Here is a 25,158-nt window from a genome sequence, read left to right on the forward strand (position 1 = left end):
AGGCACTCAAGTTTTGAACAGGAGGTTAAATTAGGAGTCTGGGTTCTGGAGTCAAGCTGCCTGAGCTCAAACTCTAGCTTGCTGTTAACCCCTCCTCCTAAGCTGGGGGACCTTGGACAAGACTTCACCTCTGTGTTTTCATTTTTACAGTTTACAAGTACTTTGGTAAGTTTTTTTTTTTTTTAAGATTTTATTTATTTATTTGACAGAGAGAGACACAGCGAGAGAGGGAACACAAGCAGGGGGAGTGAGAGAGGGAGAAGCAGGCTTCCCGCCGAGCAAGGAGCCCGATGTGGGGCTCGATCCCAGGACCCCGGGATCATGACCTGAGCCAAAGGCAGACGCTTAACGACTGGGCCACCCAGGCGCCCCAGTACTCTGGTAAGTTTTACAATTTACAAGTCTTATAACAAAACTTAGTAGGGCAAATAATTTTATGATTTCCAATTGACACTTGGTGGAACATTTTGAGAATGTTTAAGTGATTTATCCAGGTTCATAATTAGAACTGAAAAATGAAACTGCAGTGACTCAAAATCAGATATTCATTTAGACTTTAATACTTGGGTATTTTTCCACTTTATTATATGTTGCCACCCAACATCAGATAAAAATGGCATATTTGCCATTCCAAAATGGAATGGATAGATTACATAAATACAACTTTGCATACAAATAAACAGGTTTAAGATGTAGTTGGGATAATCTATGAAGATTCCTGAAGGAAGTATGCAGGAATGTGGGAAGACAATTAACTTTCATAACTTTTATTGAGCACCTACCATATGTCAGATGCTATTCTACACATTTTACATGACTCTTGATCCTCTCAGCAGCACTTTAGGTTTTAAGGAAGAAGAATTTAGGCTTTCCAAGATAAAGAATGATCCCGGGACGTCTGGGGGGCTCAGTCGGTTAAGCATCTGCCTTCGACTCAGGTCATGATCCCAGTGCCCTGGGATAGAGTCCCACATCAGGCTCCTTGCTCAGCAGGGAGCCTGCTTCTCCCTCTGCCTGCAGCTCCCCCTGCTTGTACCCTTGCTCACTCTCTCTCGCTCACTCTCTCTCACCCACACTCTCTAACAAATAAATAAATAAAATCTTTAAAAAAAAAGATAAAGAATGATCCCAAGAACATACAGTTCTGTATCCTGATTGCGGTACAGCAATCTACACATGATAAAATGACAGAATTATACACACAACATTTAAATGTCAAATCCCTGCTTTTGATATTGTATTAAACTTATGTAACATATAACTGTTGGGGAAACTGGGTAAATTGGACCTCTCTGTTCCAACTTTGAGGAATACTGGTCGGGTATTTTATAGAAGTCCCTAAATTTGAGTTTGCCCAGTTTTTTTGTTTTTGTTTTTAAGATTTTATTTATTTATTTATTTGACAGAGAGAGCACAAGCAGGGGTAGCGGCAGGCAGAGGGAGAAGCAGGCTTCCCGCTGAGTAGGGAGCTCAACGATGCCCGGCTTGATCCCAGGACCTCGGGATTGTGACCTGAGCCAAAGGCAGACGCTTAACTGGCTGAGCCACCGAGGGGTCCCAACCCCTGTTTTTTAGGGGTTATGGTTTTTGGGGAGGCAAACCACAGAGGTCTGTATTATATTTGAAAGTGTGAATCTGATGATTATTTTTTTATTTTTTTTAAAGATTTTATTTATTCATTTGACAGAGAGCACAAGCAGGGGGAGCGGCAGGCAGAGGGAGGGAGAAGCTCCCAACTGAGCAAGGAGACTCATGTGGGGCTCCATCCCAGGACCCTGCGATCATGACCTGGGCAGAAGGCAGACGCTTAACGGACTGAGCCACCCAGTTGCCCCTAATAATTATAATAAAATAAAAAGATTAAAAATATGATCATAGCAAATTTACTTGACTACAGTTCTTTCTGGCCCCACAACACCCCCACGCATCTATTAACAATTCACATGAGTTGTTTGGGATGTGGATAAAGACATTCAGCTAAATAATATACTTCCAGCACCTCCAATCTGGCACTTCTGCCCTAGAAAAAGATCTGGGAATGGCGGCGTGCAATAGGCACGGGGTACTGCGGTCGTTTGGTTTCTCCCAATCCAGACCAGAGGTTTTTCAGACTGCTTACTTGTAGACTAGAGCCGAGCCCTGGGGTCTTCTTCCGGCCACAACGAAACAGCTACAACAGCGCCTGCAGGGAACCGTCCAGGTGCAGCTGGAACGGCAAAAGGCCTCAGCGCATCTCAGACAGCTCCCACCGGCCCGGGTCCCCGCCTAGCGGAAACACACGGAGCCCAACCCCCACCGCCAGGAGCAAGGGAGTGGGGCGGGGCCCAGGCAGTGGCCACTCCCCAGGCTCAAAAAAAAAAAACAAAACCCTGGGACATTGCGGACGCGGAGCTGGCTGGACCAGGGGCGCGTGGCACGCGCGAGCCCTCCCGCGCATGCTCCAGTCGCCCGCTGCCCGCCCCCTCCCCGGGTCCCGCCTCTTTCGCTCCCACTCCCCCCCCCCCGCCAGCCTCCCTCCGAGCTTGGCCCCTCCGGGCGCGCGGCCGACGTCCCGCGTGCGTGCCGGCGCCTGACTTCACTTCCGGCTAACGCGCTTCGCTTGCCCCCTGGCCCCGGATGGTGACTGGCGGTGGTGCTGCACCTCCCGGGACTGTCACTGAGCCGCTTCCCAGTGTGATTGTGCTGAGCGCAGGCCGGAAGATGGCGGCTGCGGCTGCGGCGGCCTCGGGCCCGGGCTGCTCCTCGGCGGCGGGGGCGGGAGCGGCCGGGGTCTCAGAGTGGCTGGTGCTGCGAGACGGCTGCATGCGCTGCGACGCCGATGGGTTGCACAGCCTTTCCTACCACCCGGCGCTCAACGCCATCCTGGCCGTCACCAGTCGCGGGACCATCAAAGTCATCGACGGCACCTCGGGGGCCACCCTGCAGGCCTCAGCGCTCAGCGGTGAGTGTGCGGCACGCCGGGCGGGGGCCGGGCCCGCCGCGGGAGGAGCCGGGCCCGCGGGATGCCGGGGAAGGAAGCCGCCCAGCCCTGGGGCTCTGCCTCCGGCCGGGGGGAAGCGGAGTGACTGGATTGGGGTGGCGGAGGGCAAGGCTGGGGGGTTCAGGCCTGCCTGTGAACCGAGGCCCGGAAGCTGGCGGAGGAGGACCGTGGGGCTTGGCTTTTTCAGCGGCTGCAGCTGGGAAGAAAAAAAGACTGGCGAGTCGGGGAGTGGTGGGAGTTGCCTTTCGGGCCTTGAGCGTCCGGTGTAGGTTGGTCCTCTGGGAGAGGTGAGGAGGCCTCGGAGCTCGGCACCTGAGAAGGCCAGGCCCCCGGGTCGGTTCTGGAGAAGGTGTCGCTGCTGATCAGGGAGCGAACGGGTCGCCCGGTTGGTCCCGACGTGAGAGCCTGGTGGCTGAAGGCGAGCGTCGGAGCCGGCATCTAAGCCATTCCCTCTGGTGGAGAGAAGCGGATAGTCGGCTGTTCGTAGGACCCGCAGGTGCAGGGATGTACAGTGGGCTTCGCGCCGGGGGTGGGGGTGGGGTGCGCCTGGAGTGGGGGTGGGGAGGGAAGTAGGCGGGTCGGCTGCCTGAACTCTTCGTCGACGACTTTAGGACTGTGGCGGACGCCATGGAAGACTAGACCTTGTCCCCTAGATCGGGGCTTCCAACTTCTACCCCCCAGTGATGAGAAACTCAGGCCCTTTGGTGTATGAAATATAGAGTCCTTTGGGTTCGTGATGAGATGCAACTTCATGTCCTCTCTCCTTGTTTTACCATAGCGAGCCGAAAGTTAGGATTCGGAGGTGTGTCTGAGTCTCGCCAGTGGAGGAGAGCACTTCTGGGTGGTGTAGACCTTGTTCCAGGAACGGGACTTTATGCATTCGGTGAACTCTCTGCATGCTGGAGTGGAGTGTTTCGGAATTGCCCTGGCTAAGTTGGGTTTGGCTGAGATGACCTTTCATTTGGGGTCAGATGATGTGTGGTTTAATTTAGAAGTTATAAGTTGAGATTGAAAAGTTAGTATATGAGTGAGACTCGTGCACAGAGGTATATATGACTGCGTTCAGACAAGTAAATTAGTTATGTGGCTTAACAATTCACTTATATTTTAACATACGCAAATAAGGAAAGGTTATTCCAGTTTACTGTAATAAGGCACGTAAGAGTTAATAGCAATGTAGGGATAGAAGGATAAAATAAGAGGTTTAACTTTTGTCGATGTGAGAGTTGTGAAAGAAATGGAGTGTATATACCTACAGAATATAAACCTGGATCATATCTAAGATACGTCTAAGGGAGAGTTTTGAATTGTAGGCTTGTAATTTTTCTTTTCTTGGCTTAGGTAAAGGACAGGAGGGGTGTCCCGGATGTAACAATGAGTAGTAACTGCAATTTGGACGTTAACAACTTGTAACTATGTATGAGAGGGAGATACTAATTAGTAATTGGATATCTTCTTAAACTCACTTAAAATATTTCAAAAACAGAAAGGTATAAAGAATAAGATGAACAACCATGTATCCCTGATTCTGTTTACGAAATAAAACATTAGAAAGTTGAAGCCTCTTTTCTGTCTCTTGGATTGTGTTCCTCCAGTCCTCCCTCCCCCATGAGCATTCTCCTTAATTTGGTTTTATTGTTGTCACACGTTTTTATGTTTTTCAGTATATGCCTGTATCTTTAAACAATATCTAATACTGTCTTTCATGTTTTTAAACTTTGACCAATTGGTATCATAGTATATGTATTTGAATTTTTTATAAAAAGCCATATTACTGGAAGTTTTAAAATGTTTTTGATAGAAAGGAGTCCAATGGGGTGTTTTTATGCTTGGAGCTTATGTTTGAGAAAAATAATGTGTGTTAGAGTTTGTTATAAATGGTTGAGGAAATTGGACATGTATTAATGTGTCTGTTATGAAAGGTGAGAAAATAGTCACTCTGGTGGTAGATTCCTAAAGGGGAGGGTTTTAGGATTTTAACACAAGATTAAAGGTACATGCATAGAACATCATTGATTTTGGATAACTTAGCTGGGATATGTTGGGGAAAAATTGTTAATTAGAAAAGTGTGGGATTGAATACAATTGCAGATGCCCACACATTGAAGTTTGAGTATGTGATTTAAAATACGTGGAATAGTTTATGGAAGACAAAAGGATTACAGGAAAGGTTTGAAAGTAACAATGAACAAAATCTGAAATATGTTCATTTATGAGAATTGCAGTTATTGATAATATTTACCAAAGGTTGTATAGAGTCTTATGTATGTCATCTATCAGGTGATTGGGGAGGGAATGCTGCATTTTTTGTCTTGCCTGGAATATGTATATTTTACATACTTATTTAGGAGGTTTGCTTTTAATGATTAATAGAGGGTGACAGTCCTATAAATAGAATGAGAAGAAGGTGCCACTAATGACCATGGTCCTAAGATGACCCCTCTTTCCAGTTAAAGGGGCAAGGAGCCCCTTTGTTTTATACCCCAGCAGAAATACATCTTTGTGTAAAGGGAAAAAGAGTGGGGTAACCATATAGAGTTTTATTGGGTGATAGAGTTGTGCGTCTTCTGAATGGGTTCAGGGGTTATGGGGTTATGGGTAGCTTATTAGAGTAGATTGGAAATTGAAGGATGGGAGCAGGACTTGTGTGTATATATATTCAATTGGGTAGCAAAGTTGGTGAATTTTTGACTATGCCTACTAGTATATATCTGTATCTGACATAAAATGTTTTTAAATACACTTTCATTAGATTAAGAGCTATCAGTATAACATAGGTTAAGCAAGTATTTGCTCCCTTTTAGCATTTAAGAGTTAAGAACTTGGAGTCTCTAGGCTGGTTACTTGGCCTGGCATTCTTTGACTTCCATGATTTGGCTTCTACCAGTCTCTCTAGTCTTGTCTTCCTATTTAGTTTTGTGAACTGGTTCATTTGATTTCCTTTCCTGACTCGGTGGTTTTGCTCTTTCTTGGAATGCACCAATTCCCTCCAGACATATCTTAGACATTTTTCAGGACCTAGAGCAGATCTTAACTTCCTGGTTCTTTTAGTCTGAAGTGATCCACTGAACCCCTATTTGCATATTGTCCTCTTAATGTCTATTTCAGTAATTTGGCAACTTACTGTTCTAGTATGTTTTCTGTCTTGAACTATTTAAATTCCATTTTATTTAGCTTTTCGCGAATATACGACGTCCGTTTAACTATATTTAAAACTCCTTGTGGGAAGGAACCTGTCCTCTTGTTTGTATCATAACCCACCTCAGGATGCCCAGGACAAAATATTAATAACTATTTTTCAGTTGTGTATATAGGCTTAATGAGTATTTTAAATGGATGCTTTCTTACGTACTGCTAAATAAACACCTTGTTTTCCCTTTTTCTTTTTTTTAAAGATTTTATTTAATTGACAGAGAGAGACAGCGAGAGAGGGAACACAAGTGGGGGGAGTGAGAGAGGAGAAGCAGGCTCCCTGCTGAGCAGGGAGCCCAGTGCGGGGGCTCCATCCCATCAGGCCCTGAGCTGAAGGCAGATGCTTAACGACTGAGCCACCCAGGCGCCCCTTCCCTTTCTTTTCTTAAATAGATTTTATTTTTTAGAGCAGTTACAGGTTCATAGTAAAATTGAGCAGAAAGTCCAGAGTTCCTAGATACCTCCTGCTCCCTGTGCACACAAAACCTCCCTTCACTATCAAAGTGTTTGTTACAGTCAATGAACGTGCATTAACACATCATTATCACCCAAGTCTGTGGTTGACATTAGTGTTCACTTTTGGTGTTGTACATTCTCTGGGTTCTGAAAAATGGATATATCATACAGAATGGTTACACTTTCATAAAAATCCTCTCTGTTTTGCCTGTTCACCTGTCCCTCTCCTATACCCCCCCTCCGCCCCCCCCCCCCCCCCCCCCCGTCACTCCCTCATCTTTTGACTGTATAGTTTTTCCTTTTCTGGAATGTCATACAGTTGGAATTATATAGTAGGCTTTTCAGTTTGGCTTCTTTCAGTTAGGAATATGCATTTAAGTTCTTCCATGTCTTTTCATGGTTTGGTAGCTCATTTGCTTTTTAGCATTGAATAATATTCCATTGTCTGGATGGACCACAGTTCATTTGCACATTAACCTACTGAAGGACATCTTGGTTGCTTCCAGGTTGGGGCAGTTATGAATAAAGCTGCTATAAATATTTGTATGCAGGTTTTTGTGTGGACTTGAGTTTTTAGTTCATTTGGGTAAGTAGCAAGGAGCACGAATGTCAGATCGTGTGTTAGGATTATGTTTAGTTTTATAAGAAACTGCCAAACTGTTTTCCAAAGCAGCTGTGCTCTTGTTTTCCCAGTGGTAGTGAATGAGAGTTCCTGTTGCTCCACATCCTTCTCAGCATTTGATGTTTTTTGGTTTTGGATTGTGGCCATTCTAATAGGCGTGTAGTGGTATCTCATTGTTTTATTTTGCAATTCCCTGATGACATATGAGCTGAACATCTTTTCTTAGGCTAATTTGTGCACTTTGGATTTTAAAAATCAAAATAGCTCTACATACACCACTTGACCATATTGTTTATATTCCTAGGTATGTTCCTCTCTTTAGCTGTAGTTCTTACAATTTAGCATAATAGGAAGGAGCGTGGTTTTGGAGACACTTGGCTTAGGTTAAGATCCCAATTTCTGCTTTCCCTCACCTCCCAATTTAACTGTGTAACCTTGACTAACTTACTTCACATTTCTGTTCCAGTTTCCCCATTACAAAATGGGGATGATAATTGTCCTAATTGTGAGCGTTAATACACGGAAAGTTCTTAGAACAGTGTGTTTACTGTTCAAAAATATTTCTTCTATTTACTTGTAAATCTTTGTAGATACTCTTTTTTCTTTTTTTCTTAAGCCTTTTTGATATTCTATGTTAAATCTTTTGAACTTCACCCTAAATTTCAACTTAGGAATTTTTCCTATTTACCACCTTTTATCATCCAGCAAAATCCATCTAGTTTTTGCTTTGATGTAAGAGTAAGGTACTATTAATTTTTTCAGTTTGTCTGTCCTTCCTTCCTTCCTTCCTTTTTAATTTAAGTGATCGCTACACCCAACATGGGGCTTGAACTCATGGCCCTGAGATCAAGAGTCAGATGCTCTATTGACGGAGGCAGCCAGGCACGCCTGTTCAGTATTTTCTTGTTTAATTACTGATGGTGTTTTCTCTTGATTTCTGAAATAGTGCCCTCCTCCCCTAAATGTAGAACATTGTGTATTGTTTGCTTTTTTGATAAACTTTTTTGAGGGCATGTGGAAAAGAATGGGTGTTTCTATTTTAGGTATTCCTGAATTTTGAATTTTAGCTCGCTTACTAACTCACTCTCTAAACTTCCTGAACTTCAGCTTCCTCATTTGTAAATTAAGGTTAACATTTAATAGAATGGTTGTGTAGATTAAGTGGTAAACGCGTTTAAAGTGCCTGATGCTGCTTGGCATATGTACACAGTGAATGTCAGTTTTCTTAAGCCTCATGGGTGCTTGCTATTGCCTTGTTCCTCACTATTACTTTGAAAAAAGTTCACTGACTTAGTGTTTATATGCAGAGGACAGAGAGATATCGTTGAAATGTACATGGAAATGTAAATGTTCGTGACAAATATTACCTATTTGGATAAACGTCTTTCAGCATATTGGCATGGCTGAATGTCAGAATGAAGTTAAGACTGTTGTATTACTAGTTCTGTGTATACACGGATTGTTCATGTGGTATATGTACATAAGTAACTGAAGATGTATGTGTGTGGGTATTAATCAGTAGATGTTGTAGCATATGTGTAAAAGGAAATCATGTCTATTCGTTTCTGAAGTGGGTTCCAGATTTCTGTCACTGTGAGGAAACTCCAAAGCTGCTCAGTATTTTTAGACAAATAATCTAGTTTCACATTTCTTTGTGAATATTTCCCTTTGACGTTGAGTCTGATTTGATTTGAGAAATTTGCATGATGGTCATAAGTGAGAAAAAGATCACTGTACTCCAGTTGCAGTGGAGTTCAGATTGGGTGAATTTTTACTTCTTTATTTTTTGTTTGATATGAGCTTCTTGTTCAGACTTAAAGCCCAGAGCTGCTTGCTTCAAGAAGTCTTGGAGCATAGAAGACTAGTTAGGTTAGCCTGCATATTTCTCAAGAAATATTTTTTGGGATAAAACTCATACTTATTATCAATTTGTTAGAGGTGGAAAATATTTGTTTACTACTTCCGAATCAGGCATGCATTAATTTGGATAAAATGTAAAATTTTGTAGGTCTCGGTTTTGGAAGTTGTAAATGATTCAGACCACTTCTATTTCCTGACTTACCTTGGTTCAGGCAGCCTTCCTAGTCTCAGTTATTCTTTTTTTTTTTTTTTTAAGATTTTATTTATTTATTTGACAGAGAGAGACACAGCCAGAGAGGGAACACCAGCCGGGGGGGTGGGAGAGGGAAAAGCAGGCTTCCAATTGAGCAGGGAGCCCGACACGGGGGCTTGATCCCAGGACCCTGGGATCATGACCTGAGCCGAAGGCAGATGCTTAATGACTGAGCCACTCAGGCGCCCCTCAGTTATTCTTTTATGAAAGATAATAAACACAGTATAGAGTTGGGATTTCAGTAGCCCTAGAAGATAGTTGTCTCCTAAATGCCTCTGAGTTTGTTGTTTTTTTTTTTAAGATTTTATTTATTTGACGGGGAGAGAGAGAGAGAGCGCGTGCGCGCGTGCGCGCATGCGCACGCACAAGCAGGGGGGAGAGGCAGGCAAAGGGAGGGAGAAGCAGGCTCCCTGCTCAGCAGGGATGTGGGGCTCCATTCCAGGACCCCGGGATCATGACCTGAGCCAAAGGCAGACGCTTAACTGACTGAGCCACCCAGGCGCCCCTGCATCTGAGTTCTTTATAAAAACTTAATTGGGCAAATCTCTTTGTGGGCTGAGTACAAACTTTATGTTGTAGTTGACTGATTTTAGTAATGCTACATGATGACCTGCCTTATGTCAAAGACCTGCTGTTTTATTTTACTTATTTCTTAAGATTTATTTGAAGTGGGGGGGAAGGGGCAGAAGGATAGGGAGAGTCTTTTTTTTTAAGATTTTTTTTTTTATTTATTTATTAGAGAGAATGATACAGAGAGAGCATGAGAGTGGGGAGAGTCAAAAGGAGAAGCAGACTCCCTGCTGAGCAGGGAGCCTGATGTGGGGCTCAATCCCGGGACTCCAGGATCACGACCTGAGCCGAAGGCAGTCGCTTAAACAACTGAGCCACCCAGGTGCCCCGGAGAGAGAGTCTTAAACAGACTGTGCGCTGAGCATGGAGCCGGGCTCTGTCTCATGACCCTGAGATCATGACCTGAGCTGAAACCGAGAGTCGAATGCTTAACCTAGGCACCCCTTAAGATTTTATTTTATTTTATTTATTTTCATTTTTATTTTTTTTAAAGATTTTATTTATTTGACAGAGAGAGAGACACAGCGAGAGAGGGAACACAAGCAGGGGGAGTGGGAGAGGGAGAAGCAGGCTTCCCGCGGAGCAGGGAGCCGGATGCGGGGCTTGATTCCAGGGCCCCGGGATCATGACCCGAGCCAAAGGCAGACGCTCAACGACTGAGCCACTCAGGCACCCCAAGATTTTATTTTTAAGTAATCTCTATACCCAGCATGGAGCTTGAACTCACAACCGTGAGTTCAACCGCATGCTCTACCAACTGAGCCAGCCAGGTGCCCCAATTAGCTGTTTTATTAGCAAAACATTTTTTTTAAGATTTTTTATTTATTTATTTGAGAGAGAGAGAGAATGAGGCAGAGCACGAGAGGGAAGAGGGTCAGAGGGAGAAGCAGACTCCCCGTTGAGCAGGGAGCCCGATGCGGGACTCAATCCCAAGACTCCAGGATCATGACCTGAGCCGAAGGCAGTCGCCCAACCAGCTGAGCCACCCAGGTACCCTATTAGCAAAAAATTTCCCACAATTAAGTAGAGTGCATTTATATTAAAATTAAAAATATTGTGCTGTTTTTAAGATCCTCCAAATTTATCCTTTTTTTTTTTTTTTTTTTACATTTACCTCGGAAGTTTTCCTGACTATTATCTGTTCAAAGATGGTTTTGCTCTAGCAAGAATTTGTCTTAGTCTTATAGTAGTTTTTAGACTTACTGAGAGTCACTATAAGAGGTCATCTTCTGGAGCCTAAGAGTTTGGGCTTAAATCTTGGTTCTATTTGATTTTTTTTTTTAAGACTTTATCTATTTATCTGACACAGAGAGACACAGCGAGAGAGGGAACACAAGCAGGGGGAGTGAGAGAGGGAGAAGCAGGCTTCCCGCGGAGGAGGGATCCTGATGTGGGGCTCGATCCCAGGCCCCTGGGATCATGACCTGAGCCCAAGGCAGACGCCCAATGACTGAGCCACCCAGGCGCCCCATTGGTTCTATTTGATCTTGAAGTTCATCCCATAAAATGAGGATAATAATAGTGTCTACTCCATAAGGTGGTTGTATATATATGTACTCTATATAAGTATTTTTTATTGTGTTTTTATTCTTTTGGTAGTAGTGGCTATTTAAATATAGTAGACTTTCTGCTACAGATATTTTGTTGAAATGGCAGTATTCTTCCAGTTTTCCATGTATGTGGAAATGTGACTGGGGGAAATCTAATGGACATAATTATAATAACTCTTGTATTATAGGAGAAATATAAACTCTGTAAGTTAATTGATTTTGGACTTGAAATTGTTAAAAGAGCACGGTAATATGAAGAGCTAGTTGATTCGTATTTATACATTTATTGAACATATGCTAGATATGGGGGCACAAAATAATTAAGGCAACATTTTGGTCTTTGAATGCATGCTTGGTGATGTGTTCAGGTAAATCATTTTAGCGTAATAAGTACTATTATATAGATATGCAGAATGCCGTGTGAGTACAGAGGAGGTAGTTTCTTCAACCTGAGGGTAATAGAGAAGACCTCTCAAAGGAGGTTGTTTTTATGATTCATTTTGAAAGATGAGATAGTGAGAGGGAATGTTATAGGGATCGTCATCTTAAGCTAGGGTACTTGCTTGTGTGGAGACATTTTGATCTTTCAAAACGTGGTGAATTCAAGGAACAGAGAGAAGTTTTTGAAGGAAACCAGTTGGAGTTTAGGATGTATGAGGGGATGGTTAGAGTTGAAGCTGAGAGAGAGGCAAAGACAAGATCATAATATGTTTTGTTAAGAAATCTGACTTGAGGGGTGCCTGGGTGGCTCAGTTACTTAAGTGTCTGCCTTCACCTCAGGTCATGGTTCCAGGGTCCTGGGATCAAGCCTGCATTGGGCTCCTGCTCAGCAGGGGGTCTGCTTCTCCCTCTCCCTCTGCTGCTCCCCCTGCTTGTGTGTGAGTGCTCCCTGTCTCTCTCTCTCTCTCACAAATAAATAAAATCTTAGAAAAAAATTTTGACTTGATATCAATGGTAGGGAGCCATTGTAGGTTATTACATGATCAAATTTGTTTTTAGAGAGGTTTGAAACTAATGCCCAGGTGTGAGAAGTGATGAGAGCTTTGTGTAAGTTAGTTTGAAAGGTAGGAACCATAATTTTTGGTGAATGTGGGGATGAGAGAGATGGATAAGGTGAAAAGTACTCATGCATGGGTTCCCAATTTTGGTAACTGGGTGAATGGTATTTATTAATTGAAATAAGTAATACAAGAAGGTGTGGTGAGTGGTTTTTGTTGGAGAAGGTTGGGAGCAAGAGGGAGATAGTGATGTTGGTTGTGTTAATTTTGAGGTTCTTGAAGGACATCCAAGTAGTTATCTCCAGAAGGCTTTGGGAATTCAGAGTTGAGCTTGAGGATTTGGGAACACAGATTAGGAAAATTGGCAATTAGAGAGAAAGCTGAGCCTAGTGATTAAGGATATTGGTTCTGGAGCCAGACTGCATTTCAGTCCATGATTCACCACTTATTATCTGTGCCCTTAGGTAAGATGCTTAACCTCTCTCTGCACACCTAACTCATTGGGTTATTGGAAAGATTAAATAAACTGATACATGTAGGTACTGCTTAATCCACCATAAGCGTGCGATAAGTGTTACTTTTGGATTGGTGTTAATTATATAGTTCAATTCAACAAGTGTTTGTCTGCCATATGGGGATAGTAAGATTAATTTAAAATCCCCCCCTGCCTCCCAATTTGGAAAGCTTTTAGAAGAGGTGACACCTTGGCTCCTGAAAGAAGAGGAGTTAGCCAGGTGGAGGGAACAGCATGAGCAAGAGCAGAGGCATGAAGCAGGTAGTATTTGTTACAGGCATGTTGGTATTGGAGTGCAGAGCTCAAGGATGGGCGTGATGAGATAGCCTGAGGATCTTGGGTTTGGTCCCTCTGACCTTGGCTACCATATTTTTCAGTGCAAGAACTCCTAGTTTCAGGTAAAAAAATTTAGGGACCTGTTATTACAGGAGCTGTGTTTTTAGTGTCAGTTGAAAAAATACTGCCCAAGGCTACTATTTTGAAGTAATTTTTATTTTAGACTTATTACTGCATAATTTGAAAAATACTACAACACAGGGCGCCTGGGTGGCTCAGTCAGTTAAACCTCTGACTCGGTTTTGGCTCAGGTTATGATCTCATGGGTTGTGAGATTGAGCCTCATGCCGGGCTCCTGCTGAGCGGAGAGTGTGCTTGAAAATTCTCTCCCTCTGCCCCTCCCCCCACTTGCATGCCCACGTGCGATCTCTCACTCTTCGTCTAAAATAAATAAATACAACTTTAGAAAACCCACTACAACAAAGATACTTTGGCCTTTCCTCCCTCCTGGTTTAGCTTTGAGATTTTTCCAGGGGAAATGATTCTGTTAAGGCTCTTCCATCTGCCCTCCAACTTCAAAATTTTTCTGTTATTATCTCCTAACTTGTTCTTTTTGTCTTTGTGGGTTTGTTTAATGCCCTCTTTATTTCTTTACTGTCTTTTTAGTGAGACTTGGAAGGGAGCAGAAGTAAACGTGCACCCATTATAACCTTGTTGTTTGGCACTTTGTACTTGTAACCATACTTAAGTTGTTGAAAATTTGGTACTTTGTCTTTAGCAGTGTTGGCTGTAGCTACAGACAGATGACTATAAACAATAGTAGATTTCTGTAATATAGTTTGTAAGAACAGTAGGGAATGGGCAGGAGGACCTTTCTGATATGTGCATTATACTGCCCAAGGCCTTTGGCAAGATAACTTCTCAGAGTTAACATCTTTAAAATGGGCTAGTAATTCTCTTTTTTTTAAATTTATTTTTATTTACTTATTTATTTTACATTTTTTTTTTTTTTTTTTTTTTGTAAAGTAGGCTCCACGTCCACTGTGGGGTTTGAACTCACGACCCTGAGATCAAGAGATGAATGCTCTGGGGCGCCTGGGTGGCTCAGTCGGTTAAGGGTCTGCTTTTGGCTCAGGTCATGATCCCCGGGTCCTGGGATCCAGCCCTGAGTCAGGCTCCCTCTTCAGCGGGGAGTGTGCTTCTCCCTCTTCCTCTGTCTCTCTCTCCGGTTTGTGCTCTTTCTCTCCCTCAGATGAATAAATAAAATCTTAAAAAAAAAAAAAGAAAAAGAATGCTCTACTAAGTGGTAATTTTGCCCAGACTACTTCACCATCTTATAATGAATGCAGGGTCTTTGTAAACTGTAGCACCTCAAATGTGAAGGAAACAAAAAAGTTAAAACTCCTGGGGGGCGCCTGGGTGGCTCAGTCAATTAAGTGTCTGCCTTTGGCTCAGGTCATGATCCCAGGGTCCTGGGATCTGGGATCAAGTCCCTTGTCAGGCTCCCTGCTCAGCGGGGAGTCTCTCTCTCCCCTTTCCTTCCGTTTGTGCTCGCTCTCCCTGTCAAATAAATAAATAAAATCTTAAAAAAAAGAAAAGACAAACTCCTTGGGTATAAAAACAGAGATAACAGATATAAATAACAAAAAGAATAAAGTAATTGCTATATAAAATAGCTTGTGACAAGGGTGGTGCTCCTAAAAGGAAGTAATTGTGGTCTCATTTGAGTATTTAAATCAGGAATGTATTTTAGGGGAGATAAATATTATGCTTACTCTTTAGGGGAAATGATAGAAGTGTTAGAATGGGGCAGATAGGAATGTTTTCTTTGAGATTTATTGTGGGTGCCAAGAATTTAAGTTATGATTTAAGTTCATGATTTGTTTCTGTACTTAGATTTATGAAGTAGGAGAGAAGTAAGACTGGGGAGATGCATAGAGCAGTGGGTTCTCAGCCTTGGCTGCTCATTAGAATCATCAGGGGAACTTTAAAAAAATATTCTGCTTGGGGGATGCCTGGGTGGCTCAGTCATTTAGCGTCTGCCTTCGGCTGAGGTCATGATCCCAGAGTCCTGGGATCGAGTTCCACATCAGACTCCTTGCTCAGTGAGGAGCCTGCTTCTCCCTCTCCCTCTGCTGCTCCCCCTGCTTGTGCTCTCTCTCTCTCTCTCTCTGACAAATAAATAAATAAAAATCTTAAAAAAAAAATTCTGCTTGGGTCCCAGTATTTTTTCTTTTTTTAGATTTTATTTATTTATTTGAGACACAGAGAAGGCACCCACACACACGTAGGGGAGGGAGGAGAGCAGAGGTAGAGGGAGAGAGAGAATCTGAAGCAGACTCCGTGTTGAGCAAGGAGCCTCACATGGTGAGGGGCTCTGTCTCATGATTCTGAGGTCATGATCTGAGCCAAAATCAAGAGTCAGATGCTTAACTGACAGCCACCAGGCACTCTTTGGGTCCCGGAATTCTGACTTAAGTGGTCTGGAGTCGAGCCCAGGCCTGCTTTTTTTTTTTTTTTAAAAGAATGCCAGGTGATTCTAATGTGCACCTAGGTTTAGAGGTTCAAACTTAATGAGTAAGTTTGTTTGATAAGCTTGGGATAAATGAGAGACAGATTTCATTTGAATTGAATAGTATTCTATTTAGCCTTAATTTTTTGGTTAAGAAAAACCTCCCAAGTTAGTTTGTCTGCTACTAAAATCTCCCTCGTTGTGTTTTAAATTGTATTTAGTGATTATATAATGAAATATGCTTGTAAGCAGCAGGGATGTATCAAGGACCAAATTTCTCTTGGTTTCTATTTTGTCTTTCTCTGCTGTAATTCAGTTTTGGTTGATTTTTGAACCTGCTAAGTGCTCTGATACTGGTTGACCAAAATACCCCTATAGCCAAGGACAGTGACCTCATACTGGGGGCAGGAGTAAGGTAGGGGAAAATGGGGCTATGAAGGGTAGAGATGGCTGGGGTTATCTGTACCAGTTCAACTAGTTTCATGCCTGAACTGTCTTTGTTTCACGTTGTGTTAACAAACAAAACTGAGAATATTGTATTTTACCACATTATAGTTTAGTTTTAATATATTAAAAAGTTCTTCAAAACCATAGAAAATGATTCATTTATTCAAAAACATTTATTGTGTGTCAAGCACTGGTAATACACTAGTTAACAAAGTCCTTGCTTTGCTAGAGCTCATGGTTTAGTGGGAAGAGATATATTTCACACACACTGTACCAAGTAGTGATAAATGCTGTAAGAAATTAGAGCTGGTACAAGATGGTAATGGGCAAATTTGTGCTATGAGGCGGTCTGGGAGGGTCTCTCCGAAGTGGCCCTTGAGCAAAGATCCCAGTGATGTGAGGAAGCAGCAGGGCAGATATCTAGGGAAGTTTTCTGTTGGCCTGTTACTGTAGTATGCAAAAACAGCTAGATGGATTTTCAGCATATTTGGATGGAATTTGACTTGGACTGACTTAAAATTTAGGCTATGTGAGGAATGATAAAGGGTCTGTGACTACTATTCTGGATATATGTGCCTTCTGTATTCATCAGAGAACAGTAGTTTCAAATATGAGCTCCAAATAGAAATTCATGGGGTGTGTCCTCCATATTATAGAATTGTTTTAATTTATAGCTGAGTTCCTTCTCACATGGACAGCTTTGTATAGCAACAGGAATTTGTATATAGATGGTTAGGGTTATCTTGAGCAATATTAGATAGAGAAAGCAGCTCCCAAATTTTGCTTAATTATAGCCAGCTCAGAATTCTGAAGGAAGAATGGAACTATTGTATCCCAAGGTGATTGGGAGATTTAACTGTAACATATTGAATAATATATGTTGAAATAGTTCCCAAAATTTCTTGCAGGGAGTAGGTCTTTAACGATTGAGTCCCATCCCTGGAAACTTCAGTGATGATTATGTTCTTAAAACTTTCTCAGTTGTTATCAGGTACTTAAGATTAGAGTAAAATAGGTGGTTTGGTGGAACTTTTGGATAAAGTGAGTAGAGAGAATTGGAACTTGGAACTCTTTCTCTGTCTCTTTTTTTTAAAGATTTTATTTTTTAAGTAATCTTTATACCCAAGGCGGGGCTTGAACTCACAACCCTGAGATCAAGAGCTACATGCTCCACTAACTGAGCCAGCCAGGCGCCCTGGAACTTGGAATTCTTAATTCCAGTAAGTCTGTATCTTTTGGAGACCCACTCTCATGCCTAGGTAGATGTTGATTCTCTTATTTGGAATAAGACTATCACTGCTTTGCATTTCGTCCATTTGTTACCCTTTTTTCATGGCCTAGCGCCTGAACTTTCCCAAACTTTCTTTGCTTTGCACTGACTTTAGTTTTACAGGAATACTTGCCTTGGGTTTGAATAATATAGTGTACTAACAACTTTTGTTAAGTTACTTTAATTATATTTTAAAATCATTGTAAGAACATTAATTTTATACCCCCTTTATTGACCTTGATGTTTTTATATACTGTGTTTTAGTAGAGTATTTTAAGCATTGAACTCTGATGTTATCTCTGTGGAAATGGAATTTTACAGTGTGTCCTGTCAGTTTGCAAAGATAATGTAATTCAGATAATATTTTTGCAAGTTTTGTAGGGTTGCACATGGATAGTGCCTTGATAAAGAATTGACTATTTCTTGAAGTGGGTATTAGGATTAAATGATTTTAAAAAACACAGTTTCCTACCTTTGTGAATTTCCATTTATTATAAGACATCAAGTAGACTAAGGAAAAGAGTAGTCACCTATGATTTTGTTACTTAGGGATGGCCATTGTTAGCATTTTGGTGTGTAACAATTTCTTTTTGCTTTTTTCTATTGTTTGATATATTTTTTAAGGAAGTTTTTAAAGTTTTTATTTATTTGAGAGAGAGCAGGGCTCCATCCCAGGACCTTGAGTTCATGACCTGAGCTGAAGGTAACACCTAACCGACTGAGCCACCCAGGTGCCCCATTGTTTAATATATTTTTATAGAATTTGGATTGCAGTGATATTTTATAAACTATTTCCCTCCCTTTCCTTAGTTAATAGCATATTATAGATATTTTCCCATTTTTTCTTCTATAATATTTTAAAATTTTAATACTCTACAATAAGATAGTCTATTTTTTGTGTATTACCAATACATGCATAGATTCATGTAACTGCCACTACAATTAGGATACAGTTTCAACACCTGTGCTGTTTCCTTTATAGTCTACCCCTCCCCCATCCTGTTCCCCTCCAACCTTTGGCAATCAAGTTTTCCATACTATTTGTCTTTTCTAGAATGTCCTAGAAATGGAATCCTACAGTATGTAACCTTTTGATAATGACTTTTTGCAGTTAGCATAATGTCTGAGATTCACTCAAGTTGTTACATGTATCATGTATCAGTAGTTCTTTTTTTTTAATACATAAACAGTATTTCATTGTATGGATGTGTCACCATTTTTTAGTCAATCACTCACTGAAGGACACTTGGGTGTTTTCAGCTTTGGTGATTATGGATAGAGCTACTATAAATGTTTGAGTACAGGTTTTTTGTGTGAATGTAAGATTTTATGTCTCTAGGATAAATACGTAGAAGTGGGATTACAGGACCATTTGATAAGTTTGTATTTAATCTTATAAGAAACTGTCAAACCAGGATGCCTGGGTGGCTCAGTCTAAGTGTCTGCCTTCAGCTCAGGTCATGATCCTGGGGTCTTGGGATCAAGCCCCTCGTCAGGCTTCCTGCTCAGTGGGGAGTCTGCTTCTCCCTCTCCCTCTTTTCCTCCTCCCTGCTTATGTCTTCTCTCTTTCTCAAATAAATGAATAAAAAATAAATCTTAAAAAAGAAACTGTCAAACCTAGTGTGGCTGTGCCATTATGTTTTTCCATTAAAAATATGAGTTCCACTTAACTCTGCATCCCTATAAGTGCTTCGTCTGTATATTGTTAAAAAGTCGGTACTACCCAAAGTGATTTATAGATTCAGTGCAATCTCTGTCACGAGCCCAATGATTTTTTTTTTTTGCAGAAATAGAAAAACCCACATAAAGTTCATGTAGAATCTCAAGGGATTCTACAAAGTGTTCTTGAAAAAGAAGAACAGTGTTGAAGGACTCACATTTCAAAACTTACTACAGTTTTACAGTAACCAAAACAATGTGGTACTGGTATAGACAGACATAAAGACTAATGGAATAGAGAGCACAGAAATAAGCCCTCACATATGTCGTGAATGATTTTTGACAAGAAGGCCAACACCATTCAGTGGGGGAAAAGGACAATCTCTTCAAGAAATTGTGCTGAGAAACGTTGGATATCCACATTGCAAAAGAATGAAGTTGGACCCTTAAACATAAGAGCTACAACTACTATAAAGCTCTTAGAAGAAAACAAAGGGGGAAGCTTCATGACATTGGATTTGGCAGTAATTTTTTTGGATATGACATCAAAGGCACAGGCAACCAAAGAAAAAATAGACAAGTTGGACTTCATCAAAAGGAAAACTTTTTGAGCATTGAAGGACACTATCAAAAGAGTAAAACAGCAAACACATAATATGAGAAAATATTTGCAAATCACATATCCAGGTATATATAAAGAATTAATATTCAGAATGTGTAGAGAACTTTAACGTCTCAAGAACAACAAAATAACCCAATTAAAGAATGAGCAAAATATTTGAGTAGATCTTTCTTCAGAGAAGAAATACAAATGGCTGAAAAGCACATGAAAAGATGTTCAACATCACTAATATTTTGGGAAATATAAATTAAAACCACAATGCAATACCACTTCCCACCCATTATAGTGACTGTCATTAAAAATAATAATAAGTGTTGGGGGGTGGGGGGATGGGTTAGCCTGGTGATGGGTATTAAAGAGGGCACATTCTGCGTGGAGCACTGGGTGTTATGCACAAACAATGAATCATGGAACACATCAAAAACTAATGATGTAATGTGTGGTGATTAACATAATAAAAAATTATTAAAAAAATAAGTGTTGGCAAGGATGTGGAGAATTGGAACCTTCGTATTGTACACTCTTGGTGGGAATATAAAATAGTGCAGCTTTTATGGAAAACAGTATAGTGTTTCCTCAAACAATTGAAAATAAAATTACCATATGAAATCACAATTCCACATCTCAGTATATACCCCAAAGAATTGAAAGCAGGGTCTTGAAAAAATATTTGTACACCATGTTCAAAGCAGCATTATTCCCAATAGTCAAAAAGTAGAAGCCACCCAAGTGTCCATTGATGGCTATATGGATAAACAAAATATGGTGTATATATACAATGGAATATTAGCCTTAAAAAGTAAGGAAATTTTGACACTTACTGCAGTGTGGATAAACTGAAGACAAAATGCTTATAGAAAAAAGCCCATCACAAATGGACAAATACTGTATGACTCCACTTATAATGTGGTACTTAGAAGCAGTCAATTTCTTAGAGATAGAAAGAAAGTAGAATAGTGATTGCTGGGCACTGGGGGGTATGGAGATGGAAAGGAGGAGTTAGTGCATGATGGTTATAGAGCTCAAGTTTTGCAAGTTTTGCACCATCCATTCTGTGGATGGATGGTGGTGATGGTTGCACAACAGTGTGAATGAACTTAATGCCACTCAACCGTGTGCTTAAAAATGGTTAAAATGCTAAATTTTGCTATGTTGATTTACCAGAATTAAAAATAACTTAAAAGATCAAATGGCCATGTTTATGTGGGTCTATCTCTGGATTCTCTTCTGTTCCATAGATCTCTATGTCTAACCATTTGCCACTATTATATTTTCTTGTGGGGTACTATAAGTTTTTTTTTTTTTAAGATTTTATTTATTTATTTGACAGAGACACAGTAAGAGAGGGAACATAAGCAGGGGGAGTGGGAGAGGGAGAAGCAGGCTTCCAGTGGAGCAGGGAGCCTGATGCGGGGCTCGATCCCAGGACCCTGGGATCATGACCTGAGCCGAAGGCAGACGCCTAACAACTGAGCCACCCAGGCGCCCCGGTACTATAAGTTTTATAGTAGGTCTTAAAATCACGTAATGTGATTTGTCCAGCCTTATTCTTTATCAGAATTGCTTTAGTTATTCCAATTCTTTTGTCTTTTCAAATAAATTTTATTTTATTAAAAAGATTTTATTTAAGACAGAGAGCAAAAGGGAGGGAGAGGGAGCTTGAGCAGGCGGAGGGGCATAGGGTGAAGGAGAAGCAGACTCCCCACTGAGCAGGGAGCCCAACATGGGGTTCCATCCCAGGACTCCAGGATCATGACCTGAGCTGAAGGCAGATGCTTAACTGACTGAACCACCCAGGTGCCCCTCAAATAAATTTAAGAATCACTTTATATCTAAAAAATCCTGCTGGGATTTTTTTTCCTTTTTTTTTTTTTTTTAAAGCAGACTCCACGCCCAGTTGTGGAGCCCAGTGTAGGACTTGAACTCACGACCCCGAGATCAAGACCTTAGCTGAGATCAAGAGTCAGACGCTTAACCCACTGAACCTCCCAGGTGCCTCTCCTGCTGGGATTTTGATCGAAATTGCATCAAACCTATAGAGCAATTTGGGGATTATCTACGTCTTTATTATATTGACCCTTTATTATATTGACTCCCAGGTGCCTCTCCTGCTGGGATTTTGATCGAAATTACATCAAATCTATAGAGCAATTTGGGGATTATTGACAACTTTATTATATTGACCCTTATTATATTGACTTTATTATATTGACCCTTCTAGTCCCTGACCATGGTTTCGTTTAGGTCTTTTTTTGTTTTTTAAAGATTTTATTTATTTATTGACAGAGAGAGACTCAGCGAGAGAGGGAACACAAGCAGGGGGAGTGGGAGAGGGAGAAGCAGGCTTCCCGCGGAGCAGGGAGCCTGATGCGGGCTCAATCCCAGGGCCGAAGGTAGATGCTTAATGACTGAGCCATCCAGGCGCCTCCGTTTAGGTCTTTGATTTCTTTAACCAGTCTTTCGTACTTTTCAGCATGCATATTCTGTATACTTTTTGTTAGATATATATCTAAGTATTTTATTATGCTTTTTAAAAAAATTTATTTATTTGACAGAGCACAAGCAGGGGGAATGGCAGGCAGAGGGAGAGGGAGAAGCAGGCTCCCTGCTGAGCCGGGAATCCAATGCGTGGCTCAATCCCAGGACCCTGGGATCATGACCTGAGCCAAAGGCAGATGCTTCACCAACAGAGTCACACGGGAACCCTTATTTTATGTTTTTAAAGCTATCATAAACTGGTTTTTGTAGATTTCAGTTTCAGATTTCTAGTATGTTGAAGTACAGTTGATTGATTTTTATGTACTTTGTTTACTCTAACCTTGCCAAACTCATTTATTAGCTCTAGGAGTTTTGTTTTTAGATTTTCTTCATAGGTTCATCATGTTGTCTGTGAATAGGGACAGTTTCATTTGTTCCTTTCTAATCTGTATGGCGTTTAAATCCTTCTCATTTCATATTGCAGTGGCTAGATCTTCCAGTATGATCTTGAATAGGAGTGGTGAGAGTGTGTCCTTGCATTGTTTCTGATTATAGGGGGAAAGTATTCATTGTTTTACCGTTAATTATGTTGATAGTGGTAGGATTTTTGTACATGTCCTTCATCAGGTTGAGCAAATTCCCTTTCATTTCTAATTTGCTGAGTTTTTTTTTTTAAGATTTTATTATTTATTTATTTGAGAGAGAATGAGAGAGAGAGAGTACATGAGAGGGGGGAAGGTCAGAGGGAGAAGCAGACTCCCTGCTGAGCAGGGAGCCCGATGCGGGACTCGATCCTGGGACTCCAGGATCATGACCTGAGCCGAAGGCAGTCGGTCAACCAACTGAGCCACCCAGGCGCCCGAGTTTTTTTTTTTTTAATCATGAAAGGATGTTATATTTTGCCAAATGCATCTATCATGTAGCTTTTCTTCTTTAAGCTATAGTATGGTAACTTATATTGATTGATTCTTGAATATTGAACCAGTTTTTGTTTTTTTTTAAGATTTTATTTATTTATTTGACAGAGAGAGACACAGCGAGAGAGGGAACACAAGCAGGGGGAGTGGGAGAGGGAGAAGCAGGTTTCCCGCCATGCAGGGAGCCTGAGGCAGGGCTCGATCCCAGGACCTTGGGATCATGACTTGAGCCGAAGGCAGACGCTCAATGACTGAGCCACCCAGGTGCCCCTTGAACCAGTTTTATATTCCTGGGATAACTCTACTTGGTCCTGGTCTATTATTCTTTTTATATTTGCTGAATTCCATTTGCTTTTATTTTGTGGAGGGTGTTTGCATCGATATGTGTGAGGGATAATGGTATATAGTTTTTTTGTGCGTTTTCTAGACTTGGCATCAGGTTAATGCTGGTTTCATAAAATGAGTCTGAAAGTATACCCACTACTCTTTCTTGGAGGAGAATTGTGTAGAATTGGTGTTACTTGTTACTTAAATATTTGATAAAATCCTGCAGTAAAGTCAGGTAGGCCCAGAGGTTTCTTTGGAAGATTTTTAACTATGAATTCAATTTCCTTAATTCAGAGTATCTGTTTCATATGGGATGTTTTGGTACTTTGTGGTTTCAGTCAATTGGTACATTTCACCTCTACCTTCAATTTTATATGTGTAGCTCTGTCTTTATTATTCCCCAATTATCTTTTTAAGTTTGTAGTATTAAGTATATTTTGGCAGTCTGAGTTTTCAGGTTTCTTTATTTTGACCACCTAAGTTGTCAAGTTTATGTGTATAGTGTTGTTCATAGTATTTTCTTATTACCTTTTTTTTTTTTTAAAGATTTTATTTATTTATTTGACAGAGAGAGAGAGAGGGAACACAAGCACCGGGAGTGGGAGAGGGAGAAGCAGGCTTTCCGCGGAGCAGGGAACCCGATGCAGGGCTTGATCCCAGGACCCTGGGATCATGACCTGAGCCAAAGGCAGACAACTTAATAACTGAGCCACCCAGGTGCTCCTTCTTATTACCTTTTAATGTTGCAGGATCTATAGTGTATTTTCTCTTTTGTTCTTGATGTTATTGGTAATTTGTGTCTTTTTTCTTTGCTATCCTTGCCTAGAGATTTACCAATTTTACTGATCTTTTCAAAGAACACTTTTTTGCTTGCCTTGATTTTTCTCTATTTTTGTATTTTCATTTTCATTGATTCCTGCTATCATTACTTTTCTTTTGCTTGTTATGTATTCATTTTGCTCTTCGTTTTCTAGTTTTTCTGTTTTTATTTATTTATTAGATTTTATTTATTTGAGAGAGAGAGAGAGCATGAGAGGGTGTTGGGTCAGAGGGAGAAGCAGACTCCCTGCTGAGCAGGGAGCCCGATGCAGGACTTGATCCCGGGACTCCAGGATCATGAACTGAGCTGAAGGCAGTCGCTTTAACCAACTGAGCCACCCAGACGCCCTTTTTCTAGTTTTTTTAAATAGGAAGCTTAGGTTGTTGATTTGAGACCTTCTTCCCCACCCCAGTATAAGAATTTAGTTCCTACATATTTCATTCTAAGCAATGCTTTATTTGCATATGACACATTTTGACATATTTCATTTTCATTCCAATTAAAAATATTTTCTGGATTATCTGAAACTTTTTGACGTGTGGATTATTTAGAAGTATGTTGTTTATTTTCCAAGTATTTCCTCTTATATTTCTGTTACTGATTTCTACTTAAATACATTATGGTCAGAGAATATACTTCTAATTTCAGCTCTTTTATATTTGTTAAGGTCTGTTTTGTGACCCAGGGTATGATCTATCTTGGTGAATGTTCTGTGTACACTTGAAAAGAATGTGTATTCTACTTTTGATAGGTGGAATATTCTAAAAATCTTACTCGTTGATGGTGGTGTTCAATTTCTTTATATTGCTGCTGGTTTTTTTAATCTATTCTGTTA

At 41.0% G+C, this 25,158-nt stretch overlaps 1 protein-coding gene across 8 annotated transcripts in view; it reads left to right on the forward strand.

Annotated features, from left to right (window-relative positions):
- Nucleotides 1-2,616: 2,616 nt before the first annotated feature.
- Nucleotides 2,617-25,158, forward strand: part of BIRC6 (baculoviral IAP repeat containing 6) — a 231,373-nt gene continuing 208,831 nt past the window's right edge. For 5 of the 8 annotated variants that reach the window (XM_028117286.2, XM_028117287.2, XM_028117288.2 and 2 more), the window contains exon 1: nt 2,617-2,941. In XM_028117286.2, the coding sequence (XP_027973087.2) occupies nt 2,617-2,941 (325 nt within the window). The remainder of the gene's footprint in view (nt 2,942-25,158) is intronic. The other 3 variants (XM_088026384.1, XM_088026386.1, XR_015768921.1) reach the window with 2 other exon arrangements.

This window comes from Eumetopias jubatus, unplaced genomic scaffold, assembly GCF_037043125.1.
Source record: "Eumetopias jubatus isolate StellerSeaLion01/CBP00866 unplaced genomic scaffold, mEumJub1_p1.0 scaffold_9, whole genome shotgun sequence".
Classification (NCBI taxonomy): domain Eukaryota; kingdom Metazoa; phylum Chordata; class Mammalia; order Carnivora; family Otariidae; genus Eumetopias; species Eumetopias jubatus.